Genomic DNA, 13708 nt, shown 5'->3' with positions numbered 1-13708 from the left:
ACCCTCTGCATGTATCACTAAAGATTGGTTCATACTTCTGTCATAAATGAATGCGGTACATCAGGCGCAGACAGCTATGAAACCTGTGCTGCTTCACTATTTGCTGCATGAAGGACACATCATGTCACAGCCCTTTTCACTGTGTAGCTGTCGTTCATACTTTAAATACAAATTTGCATAACGGTAAAAATTGACATTTTTGGAGATGTGCGGAGTTTGTACCTCCTTTACAATAGGTTTAAAAAACCAAAAGCCACAGATAATCCTAAAGGGAGCATTTTATACATTAATAGAGAGATGTGGGTAAGACATTTTTAGAATGACAGGTGAAAGGTTTGACGATCTGTTAACTTAAACAGATTGGGACCATTGCTTCAACGCAAAAATACACATGCTATGCCAGTGACACCTGCAGAAAGACTTGCAGTCACACTGCACATAGTACACAAGGGTGGCCACAAGCTTTTCTCTCCTGTCCTTTGCTACTGATTTCTGAACACCAACACTGTTTCTATTATTTGGGCAGCTCTATATTCTTTAAGTGAGGGTTTATAATGTGGATGTTTACGAACTTCTATTAAAAGTTCCTTGAAGTCTTGCTCCATGATGGTTACCAGCGTACGACCATGCAGCAAATGTTGACATTTTTCATCATCCGACCCCATGCGATTTCAGGTTGCAGGCGCATATAAAGATGCATGTTGCAAGAGTATGGATGACATCATTTTATTATTTATTTCTTAGCAGACGCCCTTATCCAGGGCGACTTACAATTGTTACAAGATATCACATTATACAGATATCACATTATTTTTACATACAATTACCCATTTATACAGTTGGGTTTTTACTGGAGCAATCTAGGTAAAGTACCTTGCTCAAGGGTACAACAGCAGTGTCCCCCACTGGGGATTGAACCCACAACCCTCCAGTCAAGAGTCCAGAGCGCTAACCACTACTCCACACTGCTGCCCATTTCAACCTGTTGCACCAGAAATTATGTCAGAGTCTGAAGTATGAACCAGCCTTCAGTCATGTACTGTAATACAACGCTTACGTTAAACCTTAAATGATACTGTATTAAGAAATATTACACTATGCAGTAAATTTTTGTTCCAAGATATCCTAAAATAGGGGTGATATAGTAAAAAAAAAAAAACAATTGTGCTATAAAAAAGTGATACAAAAAGGTCTAAGTCAAATGATGCAAAATAGGGGCTGAAATACCCCACTATTTTTTATATGTAATAGAGATTATTCAGATCTCTTCTTTATTTCTCTGGATGCTATCTCAGCACCCACACAGACACCACAGCTCTGTAAGAGTTACAGGAATCAACATAGTAACAACGGAACCATGGCAACCAGAACAACACACACACACATAATGATGGCAAAGTGCCTTTTTATAGCTTAGCTCCCCCACCGTATGTAGATTAGGGGAGAGCCACACACAAATCCCATTGGTCCTTGGCCACAAACTTCGTGCCAATGGGAACACACACGGAACACGTGCAAACAAAGTGGCTTACAGACAGGACCAATCACAGGGGAGACACAGAACATGCCCGTGCATGCTAACACAGACAAGAGGTAAGCGGGACACACTGAGTGGGGGAACACAATTACGGATCGCTACATTGCCCCCCCCCCCAGTCTCTTTTTGTCCCCAAAAAGTCAACAGGGTGCAATAGGCCACCTCCCCAACCCAAAACACAACCCTCCTCCCCTCATGTCCGTCTTTCTCCTTGTGGATCATTGGGGGCGGGCTGGTGATCAGGCCGGTGGTGGAGGTCTCTTCATCTCCTCCTTCTTCTGCCTGGGTGTCCTCACCGCTGATAGCGGGGTGAGTCATTTCAGCAGCAAAAATGCTGCTAATGGCAACGTTGACAGCGTAAACGCTAACAGCGGTGTGGCGCACTCCAGCCCTGGCAATGCTGACAGCGGAAAGGCTGGCTCCTTCCCACATGCAGCCAGCAGTGGCAATGCTGGCAGTGGAAATGCTAACAGCAGTGCGGGGCACAAAAGCCGTGGCCACCTTGGCAACGGTGCGGGGCACTCCAGCAGTGACGGCAGTGCTGGGCACTCCAGCTGTGGCGGTGGTGCTGGCAGTGGCAATGCTGACAGTGGAAGGACCGACTCCTCTAGACGTGCAGCCAGCAATGGCAACACTGGCAGTGGAAATGCTGACAGTGGTGCAGGGCACACTAGCCGTGGCCACCTTGGCAACAGTGCGGGGCACTCCAGCAGTGACCACGCTGGCAGTGGTGGTGGTACTGGGCACTCCGGACATGGCAGTGGCACTGGCAGCGGCAATGCTGACCTCAGCGCAGGACTCTCCGGCAGTGGCACTGGCAGCGGCAATGCTGGCAGCAGCGCAGGGAACTCCAGCGATGGTGATGCTGGCTGTGGCGCGGCACACTCCAGCGGCGGCAGCACCTCTCTCTGCAGCACTCTGATGGGCAGCACCTCCCTCTCCGGTACTCAGGCAGGCAGCACCTCCCTCTCCAGGCACTCGGTCAGGCAGCACCTCCCTCTCCTGAACTCGGTCAGGCAGCACCTCCCTCTCTGGCACTTGGTCAGGCAGCACCTCCCTCTCCGGCACTCAGGCAGGCAGCACCTCCCTCTCCGGCACTCGGTCAGGCAGCACCTCCCTCTCCGGTACTCGGTCAGGCAGCACCTTGGTCAGGCAGCACCTCCCTCTCCGGCACTCAGGCAGACAAAACAGCAGTAAACAATAACAATAAGAACAGGCAATACAGCGGCGTGTATTACTCTGTTGTTAATCCCGGGGTTGGTCCCATAATTATAAAATAGTCCTGTTCCTAAACACCCACACGTAACACAAAACATAAACACAAGTCCACAGTGAGTGCTAAAGTGCTCGTGGTGTAAATATAGTTATTCGTGAAACAATGTGCAGTGCTGTCTGGGTAAGTGCTGGCCTTTGGCAACAGCTCTGGATCATGTTCGTTGTCGTCTAACAAACAGTATTTAGACATGACAAAAACAAACAAAACACTCATGATAACAACACAGGTTCTCCTTCCGGTTCAGCATAACCATACATAGGACCAGATCACTTTGTTACGCCCCCTTTTGTACCGTCAATCATGACCCCTTGGTTAACTAGTGCAACCGCTCCTCCAATCCGCGGCTGCCATGTCATTTCCCTTCGTCGATGATTTAGTGTATCATAGCTCTGCTCCCTTTCTAAATGAATGACTTCCTTCTAACGCTGGGAATTAATTGTCTGGTCATCCAGTCAAGGGCACTCTGTTCCCTTTACACAGCACCCTCGCAGGTCGGGAGAGATTTATCACCAAGAATCATTCTGTCTCTGTCACAAGGGGAGACACTGCACACGTGCAAACAGTGTGGCTTACAAAAAGGACCAATCACAGGGGAGACACAGAACATTACCACACAGGCTGACACAGATAACAGATAAATGAAACAGCGGCAAGAAACAGAGAGCGGGGGAACACAATTATAGTGGGAATTACAGTACACAAACACAATGCACGGATCACTACAATATATTCTGTGGGCATCTCTGTTATGTTTCTGTCTAGTTTGACAAAGTGGGATGATTTTAGTCAGAATTGTATGTTATTTATCATGGTCTTCTAGTGTAAACAATGGAGACTCACAACAGCAGGAAACTTGACAGTGCTCGTATGTTTATTTTCTTCTTTGTTTTGAAGCACATTGTCAGTAACAAATGAACAACACTGTTTTATCAAACAAAACAAAACAAAAGCCTATCTCCACAATGGAGAACTAAACTAAACATTTCAACGCAAAAGTAAACTATGATAAGAACATAAGAACATCAAAAAGTTTACAAATGAGAGGAGGCCATTCAGCCCATCTTGCTCGTTTGGTTGTTAGTAGCTTATTGATCCCAGAATCTCATCAAGCAGCTTCTTGAAGGATCCCAGGGTGTCAGCTTCAACAACATTACTTAGGAGTTGGTACCAGACCCTCACAATTCTCTGTGTAAAAAAGTGCCTCCTATTTTCTGTTCTGAATGCCCCTTTATCTAATCTCCACTTGTGACCCCTGGTCCTTGTTTCTTTTTTCAGGTCAAAGAAGTCCCCTGGGTTGACATTGTCTATACCTTTTAGGATTTTGAATGTTTGAATCAGATCGTCGCGTAGTCTTCTTTGTTCAAGACTGCATAGATTCAATTCTTTTAGCCTGTCTGCATACGACATGCCTTTTAAACACGGGATAATTCTGGTTGCTCTTCTTTGCACTCTTTCTAGAGCAGCAATATCCTTTTTGTAATGAGGTGACCAGAACTGAAGACAATATTCTAGGTGAGGTCTTAGTAATGCATTGTAAAGTTTTAACATTACTTCCCTTGATTTAAATTCAACACTTCTCACAATATATCCGAGCATCTTGTTGGCCTTTTTTTATAGCTTCCCTGCATTGTCTAGATGAAGACATTTCTGAGTCAACATAAACTCCTAAGTCTTTTTCATAGATTCCTTCTTCAATTTCAGTATCTCCCATATGATATTTATAATGCACATTTTTATTGCCTGCATGCAATACTTTACACTTTTCTCTATTAAATTTCATTTGCCATGTGTCTGCCCAGTTCTGAATGCTGTCTAGATCATTTTGAATGACCTTTGCTGCTGCAACAGTGTTTGCCACTCCTCCTATTTTTGTGTCGTCTGCAAATTTAACGAGTTTGCTCACTATACCATAATCTAAATCATTAATGTAGATTAGGAATAGCAGAGGACCTGATACTGATCCCTGTGGTACCTAGAAGAATTGATGCTGTTTTGAAGGCAAAGGGTGGTCACACCAAATATTGATTTGATGTAGATTTTTCTTCTGTTCACTCACTTTGCATTTTGTTAATTGATAAATATAAACTATTAACATGTCTATTTTTGAAAGCATTCTTACTTTACAGCATTTTTTCACACCTGCCTAAAACTTTTGCACAGTACTGTAGGTAATTTTCCATTTTGGATCTTATTATAGTTTCCCTAACTTTACATATAATAGAAGTCAGGTTTATTGGTCTGTAGTTACCTGGTTCGGTTTTGTCTCCCTTTTTGTGGATCGGTATTACGTTTGCTATTTTCCAGTCTGTCGGTACAACCTCTGTGTCAAGAGACTGTTGCATGATCTTGGTTAGCGGTTTGTAAATAACTTCTTTCATTTCTTTGAGTACTATTCGGAGGATCTCATCCGGCCCAGGGGATTTGTTTATTTTAAGAGCTCCTAGTCCCTTTAACACTTCTGCCTCTGTTATGCTAAAGTTATTAAAAATTGGATAGGAACAGGTCGACATGTGGGGCATGTTGTCCGTGTCCTCCTTTGTAAAAACCTGTGAAAAGTATTCATTTAATATATTTGCTATTTTTTTTTCTTCATCTATGATTTTGCCATTTGTGTCTCTTAGACATTTAACCTCCTCTTTGAATGTTCTCTTGCTGTTATAATATTGGAAAAACATTTTGGAATTGGTTTTAGCCCCCTTAGCAATATTGATTTCTATCTCTCTCTTGGCCTTTCTAACTTCCTTTTTGACTTGTGTTTGCAGTTCCAAGTAGTCTTTCTGTTTACTTTGTTTTTGGTCCCTTTTAAACACTCTGTAAAGTGCCTTTTTTCGCTGAATATTTTTTTTTAATTGATCTATTAAACCATTTTGCCATTTTGTTTTAGATTTAGATTTGTCTACTTTTGGGATGTAATTGTTTTGCGCCTCTAGTACTACATTTTTAAAAAACAGCCATCCTTTTTCTGTGGATGTTTTCTCTATTTTACTCCAATCTACTTCTGTTAGTCTCTGTTTCATACCTCCATAGTTTGCTTTTCTAAAATTGTAAACCTTAGCTTTAGTCAGAACTTTTGGGGTTTTAAAAAATACTTCAAATGAGACCATGTTGTGGTCTGAGTTTGCCAATGGCTCTCTGACCTCTGTTTTAGTTATTCTGTCTTCTTTATTTGAAAAGACTAAATCAAGGCATGCCTCCCCTCTAGTCGGTGCCTTGACAAATTGCGTTAGGAAGCAGTCATTTGTCATTTCCACCATTTCAATTTCGTCCGTCGTGCCCCCCATTTTCCCCTTTTATATGGGGGGAAGTTGAAATCCCCCATTAGTATGGCTTCTCCTTTTCTACACGCATTTCGAATGTCATTGTATAACAGATTATTTTGCTCAGCGTCTGTTTACCGATCAAGCCACTGTATACCTCTTTGTAAAGAGTAGAAATTATACCTTTCAGTTGCTCCAAAACACTGGGTCTGTGGGCAGGACTGAACCTTGTCAAAAGACCCCACACTGTTATTTCAGCTTTGCTTAAAAACCTGCCTTAACTGATCGCAGGTGTTTCCAATTACCCAGGGTAAGTACCTGTTTGGACATGTATGGTATCATGGGAAATGTAGTTCAAGGTTCTTTGATAGATGAACTACCCTTTCCTTTAAAAAACACATCTATTGTGTACAAATCCGTGTCTAATGTAGATTCCATCCAATACTTTGCCCCACACTTTTTAACACTAGATTAATTACCATGAACTTATTCCATAAAAAGTAGCTTATAAAAAGACCTTTCAAAGCTGACCAAGAAGAAATGTGGTGGAATTATGTCAGTGTTACACATACTGTACATTCGGTTGGAGAAGTGAAATAAAAGATTGACCGAAATCTCAATACCCAAAACAACTCATGCTTCCATCTTTTCTCTAAACCGAACTTCCACGCTTCACTCGTGCTGCCTGTAGTTCACCTTTCCTGTCTTCCAGAATCAGAACAGTCCCTTTTATTGTGACTTTAGTAATCAGCTACTGCTGTGGGAACAAGAGAGACACCAATGAGGAACAAGAGGATTCATTAATTTCAAAGGGTGGATCTTTAACAAGAAATTAAGGCAGGAATGCAATTCGGATGTGCATGTGAAAACAAATCAAATTGAACATTAAGAAATTATACAAACTAAAATATAAGTGACATACAATCAATTCAGTGAAAAGTAAAATATAAAATAAACATAGTGAATGATTGTTTAGTTTCTGTGACGAGACTGCTTTCTAACAGAACACTAGTGACTGCTGAAGAGTATTGTCTTTAAAAGGATATTCACAGAGAGCCCTATCTACAGTAAACAATCCACTTGTTAGGGTCAATAAAAAAACAAAAAACAGGACTGGAAGCGCCACAGGTGGGTACCTGCTAGTTCATATCAACTGAATGTACCCCTGAGACTATTAGGCCTTGTTCCCAATGGCATCTGTAATGTAAAACTTTTATTTCTTGACTATAATTTATTTAAAAGATCAGCTATTTCTAGATGTCTGCACCAAGATTTCAATCCACTTTAAAGCTGTCTTTGAAGATTAAAGAGACAGAGATGCTTCAGTGCTTAATGGGGAAATGTGGCTAATCAACATACAGGAATACTGCGGCTAGAAATGTTACAGAATTGCCACTGTTGAGTACCCATGGGAATTATTTCACTTTTAATCGTAACTGTATAAGTTATTAGTTTCCTGGAATAACAGTCCAGAATAGTTTATCTTGAGCTGATGTTATTCACTTTCCTATTGAAAGGACTCTTCTTCCATCCTGCTATGTCTATTTACGGTACATTATGCACTGACATTCTTAATTGTCTAGTGACACTGCATGCAGTTATTAGAGTGTAACAGTTTGCCTACGGTAAAATAAGGAAACTCATGCTTTGTGTAGCTGAAAAATACTATTTTCAATTGATCTAAATGGTAGTAGATTTAAAAACCGCTGCTGTTTTCCAAGGTTAGAATTTTTTTACTTTAGAAATATTTACAATTACAGAAGAGCACTATTGTACTATGAATATTTAAAAGTATGTTAACCATAACTGCGCAAATAAACAGTTGACAACCCACTCTACCCGCAGTGTTATATAAAAGGAGGACTAATAATGCATACATAATTTTTTTTTGTTTTGTATTTTTTTACAGACCTTTGCTGAGAAGTTGATGGGGAAATTTTCCATGGCTGTTCCAATATTTGTTGCTCTGTCATGCTTTGGCTCGATGAATGGTGGTGTATTTGCTGTATCAAGGTAAGCAGCTTCAGATGCTTGTATTTTCATCTGTGCATGATATTTTTCATGCCATGTATATTTGCTTAATTCTTTATTTTAGATCAATAGGACATAACTGAACACAGCACAGATTAATCACATGCTTATCACATGCTGATTAAAACAATGCAAAGGTGAAGAGCTTAAGAGGTTCCCAGTTATTGATTACTTTGATTTTCGTGACTGAAAGCCATGACTCTGAGCTTGTGGTGAACACTGATTGTGAGTGGTGCTGTTCCCATTGCAGTGTATTACAAGTTCTCTACAACTGTTTTCCATTAGGATGTTTTATGTTGCCTCCCGTGAGGGTCACCTTCCAGAAATACTTTCTATGATCCACATTCGCAAACACACTCCACTCCCTGCAGTTATTGTACTGGTGAGTAAACAACTGGATGAAACAAGTGGAGGTTTTGCTGTGATTTATTCATTTTTTTCTTTCCTGCCTAAAAGAAAGATATGTATGGCGGCACAGCATTTTAAACAACATCATTACATTCCAAAGAATGGACACATTTTGAAGTACCTGGTTTAGAGGCTTTGATATAATGTTATTTCCGATCAATGACAGGAACTGTTTTACATCTTTTTTTAGGATCAATTGTTAGGCTTGGTGACTTAAACTAATCAGACTTGTATTGAGACCAGATCTATTTTGTTCAGATATTTCAAGTCATAAGTTACACTTTCAATTTCTACCTTACAATTTTAAAATTGACACTGTGCATTTCCATGCATCTCTTTAGATGAGAAAAATAAGGTGTCACGCAATGAAGACTTGCCTATTTATTTCTCTGAAATTGCTGCCAAGTGTACCATAAAGAAGATGTGCATACAGTAATAGCATTTTGATGGTGCTTCTTTTCTTTCTGGGGTGGGTGTTATTTTAATGGTTCAGTACATTTATACTCTTGCCTTTTCTTATTTTTCAGTACCCATTGACAATACTAATGTTGTCCATGGGAGATATCTACAGCCTGCTGAACTTCCTGAGTTTCATTCGATGGCTCTTTATCGGTCTAGTAGTTGTTGGGCTTATTTACCTCCGATATAAGCGTCCCGAAATGCCTCGTCCTTTTAAGGTAATGTGACCATTTATATATATATATATCTTTCGTTCTACAAAGCCCTAGGTAATAAGAAAAGAACAAACAATATCAGTACAACACAACACGCTGCAACTAGGGGGATGCAAAACAGCGAAATTAAAAAGGCCACATCAAAATATATAGCTTGTGTGTCTTGATTTTTAACAACAATATCTACTAGCAATACACATCCCCTCTTGCTCTTAGTCTAAATATGGGTTAGAAGTCTGGAAAGCAACATTACAAAAAATGTTGAAAATAACCATTAAACCTGCAATATGTCTACGAAAGATCGCTGTCTAAAAGTCACCAGAATGTCACTTTGATGCCTTCAAATCTAAAAAAACTATGCCTTGTTCAATATGAATAGTTTTCATTCTCCTTTTATTATTGATGACTTTTGTTACCATCAGGTAGCAACCCAGTATAATGACTACTGACAAACAATAAAACAATCTATAATTATAACTCTCAGGGGCATTACAAAGAAGCCTTCTGTTCCCTAAACGAGAGCATGTTTTCTACCCAGAATATTATAAAGTGTACAAATGGTTAGAAGCATGACTATATGTTAAAATGTTACATGAAGGCACGTGGTTTCCTGCATAACCGTACAATACTGTATTTCATAGACATTTACATAAAGTTAAAAATTAAAAGAATATTCCTGTGTTGCATTTAGAATTACAAATCCAGTGACAGGTTGCTATACTGTGACTTCATGTATATAGCCTGTCACAGCCTGTATATGTTAAATAGCTCAAGGAGTTATGGTAAATATTCCAAAACATAACAACCAGTAATCATAACTATATACAGCATTATAGACTTAACTAAAAACAATGAACCTCTTGGTTTCTTTGTGTGGATTACAATCAAAACAGCTCTCTAAAAAGAAATGGTAATAGTTGTCGTTTCATCATATCACTGTTCAGTAACTATACACTTAACACTGCCAGAATTGTTTTGCATGTTTTTTTTTGTTTGTTTGTTTGTTTGTTTTACTTCTAGCCCATCCATAGAGCTACACCTCCTCCTCTCCTATCTAGTTTATCTTTTCAGAGTAGTTGATTCCCCTGTGTGTGGAATTCTTCTCCATCTTCAGGACTAAACCAAGTTTCTGTGATTCCAACGTCATGCTTTTAAGTTGATATGTGTGCTTCTAGTTCTAACAATTTATTTCTGATGTGTCTGGCATTTAGACAGGCTTTTCATGTTTTATTCTATGTGACTTTGTGGCAAAGTGGTGAGTGAATACAGGTGAGTGCAGTGCAGAGCGGATACAAAACAGACAGACAATGATTTCCAGGTGCAAGGGTGTTTATTAATTTAATTAATAATGTCCAGAGCCTTATGGCAAACACCTGTAAATAATAATGTTGGAGTGATACAGCGGCGTGTATCACTCGGTATTTGTAAATCCCCGGGTTTGACCCGCAACCAAAAAGTCCAGTTTTACACACCAACACTAAACACAAAACACAAACACAGTTCCTAGTGATAGTGAAATAAGTGCAAGTGGTGTATTACAGTTCTCCGTGAAATACAGGGGTGAAAGTGATGTCTGGTTTTATGCTGGCTTCTGCCACAGCTCCAGATCGTGTTATAGGAAGTCTAGTTTAAAACAAACAGACAGTTATAACAAACACTAACAGACAAAACAAACTCACGATTTACAGGATGGTAACACAGGCTCCTTGTAGGTTGTCTCTAACCATTTACCAAGGAACAGATCACGTCAGCTATGACCCCTATTTGAGTGCATCCGCTCCTCCAATCCTCAGATACCACACCGTTTAACGTCTGGGTCATTGAGTTTGGATACCGTAGCTGCGCCCCTTTCCTAAATGACCAACTTCCACCTACCCTACGGAATAAATTGTCGTGCCATTTAGTTAAGGGTACTCTGTTCCCATTACACAGTGCCCTCACAGGTCGAGAGGGAGATCTAACACCAAGTACCATTCAATCTCTGTCACAGACTTACACCTTCAGCCCTAACTAGGACCTGATTTTGGTTTCCTTTCTGGTCTTCCTATGAGTTCTTTCTGTGCTCCATGACAGAACGTCTGCTCCCCTATCATTAAGGTGTAACCCATTTTTCATGCAACGCTCGCATTTTCCCCAAAAGGTGCTCTAGTTATCTATGAACCCCAAACCCTCCTTCTGCATCTATTCTTTAATCATATATTTAAATACATTTTTCTGCTAAGACTCACCCTTCCCTATGTTGTGGTATTTTAACATAGCTATATAGCTAGTGCACTGAACTATACACACTTAAATGGACAGTTTCTTTCAAATGAGACGCTGTACTGTTACATGGCTGAAAAAGATTGACCGAAACCGTATGAATAGGATTTTCTAAATTACTGTGTCGTATTCTGTATTTTAGGTTCCATTGTTCATCCCTGCCTTATTTTCCTTCACCTGCCTTTTCATGGTTGCCCTGTCTCTCTACTCTGACCCCATCAACACTGGGATAGGATTTGCTATCACAGTGACTGGAATTCCTGCATACTATCTATTCATTGTGTGGGACAAGAAACCCAAAATCTTCCAGAAGTTTATGAGTAAGTATTTATAACACCTTCAATATTTCATTGAGATAAAGCCAAAGAAAACGGTATATTCTGTAGCATATCACAACATATCCCCGGTGAAAGCTGTATCATTCATAAGAGTTTTACATACTATATATCAAGTGAGCATGTCCAATTGTGATGAAGCTTAGTTTGGATATTACTCAGCTCAAGTACAAGAATGAGACAATACGAATCTAGGCATATACAATAAAGAAATGCCAATAAAAGGCTTCAGGCTCTGCAGTAACAATTCTCTTCTTTCATTTCAGATTCAATGACCAGAGCATTGCAGATCATTCTGGAAGTGGTGCCAGCAGAATAAAAAAAAAAAACACGACTTTGATCTGCAGCTTATTTGTGTTATGACACACCAGTACTCATTTTATATGTATAAAGTTGAAATGAATAACATGATTATCTAACTAAAGCATTCAAGCTTGACTTTGGGGGAAAAAAAAACAAGTGTACGGGAGTAAATAATAATTAGATGGGTTATATGCTGAAATGCGTTTTTTGACAGTAATTGTAATGCAGTTTACATCGGCAACTTCCATTTGCGATTTAAACTTATGAATGGATGTTTATGAACCATATTAACAAATATACTGTAGTATTACTGTACACCATTCTAAAACACTGTGCAGTGCAGTAGTACTGGCCGTTCCAAGGTCCAAAATACTGCAGTGCTAGTGTAATACTTTAGTTTCGTTAGGCAACAAGCAACCAGGGTTAGACTCCTACAGAAAATAGTGAGTGGACTCTGGCTTATGCATAGAGGACAATTTTGACAATTTTCAAAGACCAATTTAAGGAGGTCGACATAATTTTCAATGATGATAATTAATAACCAACTGTAAAAATAAAGGTTTTGCATTATTTTATTTAACTGTATAACAAAAATCTAAATGATACTCAATAACACTGAGTCAGTTTTGGTACCTATACCTGTTTCATTCTAAAAACAGTACAATTCAGTGTCTTAATCAATGTCAGAAGCAATAGTCCAAGAATTTTGTGTCTCAATCATAGGTGCCTAACTTTGTTAAAAAGTGGACGGCAAACGGAAGGACTAACTGCCAAGTGTAGAGGTGCGAATGTATTGATTTTTATTTTTTACAATTAAGAAGCTCTAAGAAACCAAGCAAACGGTTTTAGTGACTGCAAACCTACAAAACTGGACAGGTGTTTCAGCATAAAATGTTAAATATGTACTTACTGAGCACGCATTAATTGCACAACCAGTACCAATGGCATCTCTGCACAGTGCTACACCTAGAATTCCCACATGTAGTTTATAAAAGCAAGTACTGTTCTTTTGAAGGTACGTATTCCCTAATTAAGGCAGTTCAAAATACTTGCCCTAGAAGCACTGGTTTACTATATAAAAAAAATACTTAATTGTGAAGCAAATGCAATTTGCTTTTTTGCTGAATAAAACAATTTCAACAGTATACATTTAACAGAATAAACTTAGTTGCAAGAAGGACCAGTCAAGAGTTGTTTCTTGTTTTATACCATTAAAATGGTCTTATTCTAAGAAATTGTGTCTTTGCCTTTGTGCTTGCTTTTAAATATGGTCCATTGAGAGAAGGCAAAGTTTGCCCATAATACAATAACTTAAAACAATAATGTAACTGCTGTTAGTCATCTCTTGCTAGTTTTAAAATATTAATATTTTTTTTCTTTTGGGGCACGTTTTGCACTTGCTTCGGATCGGGTACATTATTTTATATCTGACAATGCGCAGAACGACAGGGAGTAATTTAAGTAAATACTTTAATTACCTTAGGATTTCAGGTGCCTGTAGAGTAAGATGACATGGGCTGCGAAAAAGGGCTGCGACTATTATCGTTTTTTTATACACAAATAAGCTTACTCGACTTGAAAAACGTCATAAACAGTGCAAGCAAATTCATACTTGGTTTGATTGA

At 39.3% G+C, this 13708-nt stretch overlaps 1 protein-coding gene across 1 annotated transcript in view; it reads left to right on the top strand.

The window, feature by feature from the left end:
• LOC117408457 (cystine/glutamate transporter-like) overlaps positions 1 to 13318 on the top strand; it is a 52957-nt gene extending 39639 nt beyond the window's left edge. Inside the window, exons 8-12 of the mRNA XM_034013456.3 lie at positions 7980 to 8083; positions 8387 to 8483; positions 9037 to 9186; positions 11588 to 11765; positions 12047 to 13318. Coding sequence (XP_033869347.1) covers positions 7980 to 8083; positions 8387 to 8483; positions 9037 to 9186; positions 11588 to 11765; positions 12047 to 12099 — 582 coding nt within the window. The 3' untranslated portion in view covers positions 12100 to 13318. The remainder of the gene's footprint in view (positions 1 to 7979; positions 8084 to 8386; positions 8484 to 9036; positions 9187 to 11587; positions 11766 to 12046) is intronic.
• Positions 13319 to 13708: the final 390 nt, after the last annotated feature.

The sequence above is a fragment of the Acipenser ruthenus genome, chromosome 2 (genome assembly GCF_902713425.1).
Source record: "Acipenser ruthenus chromosome 2, fAciRut3.2 maternal haplotype, whole genome shotgun sequence".
In the NCBI taxonomy this organism is placed as follows: Eukaryota; Metazoa; Chordata; class Actinopteri; order Acipenseriformes; family Acipenseridae; genus Acipenser; species Acipenser ruthenus.
Note: the sequence above shows the minus strand (reverse complement) of the source record. Positions and strands in the feature narration are given on the sequence as shown.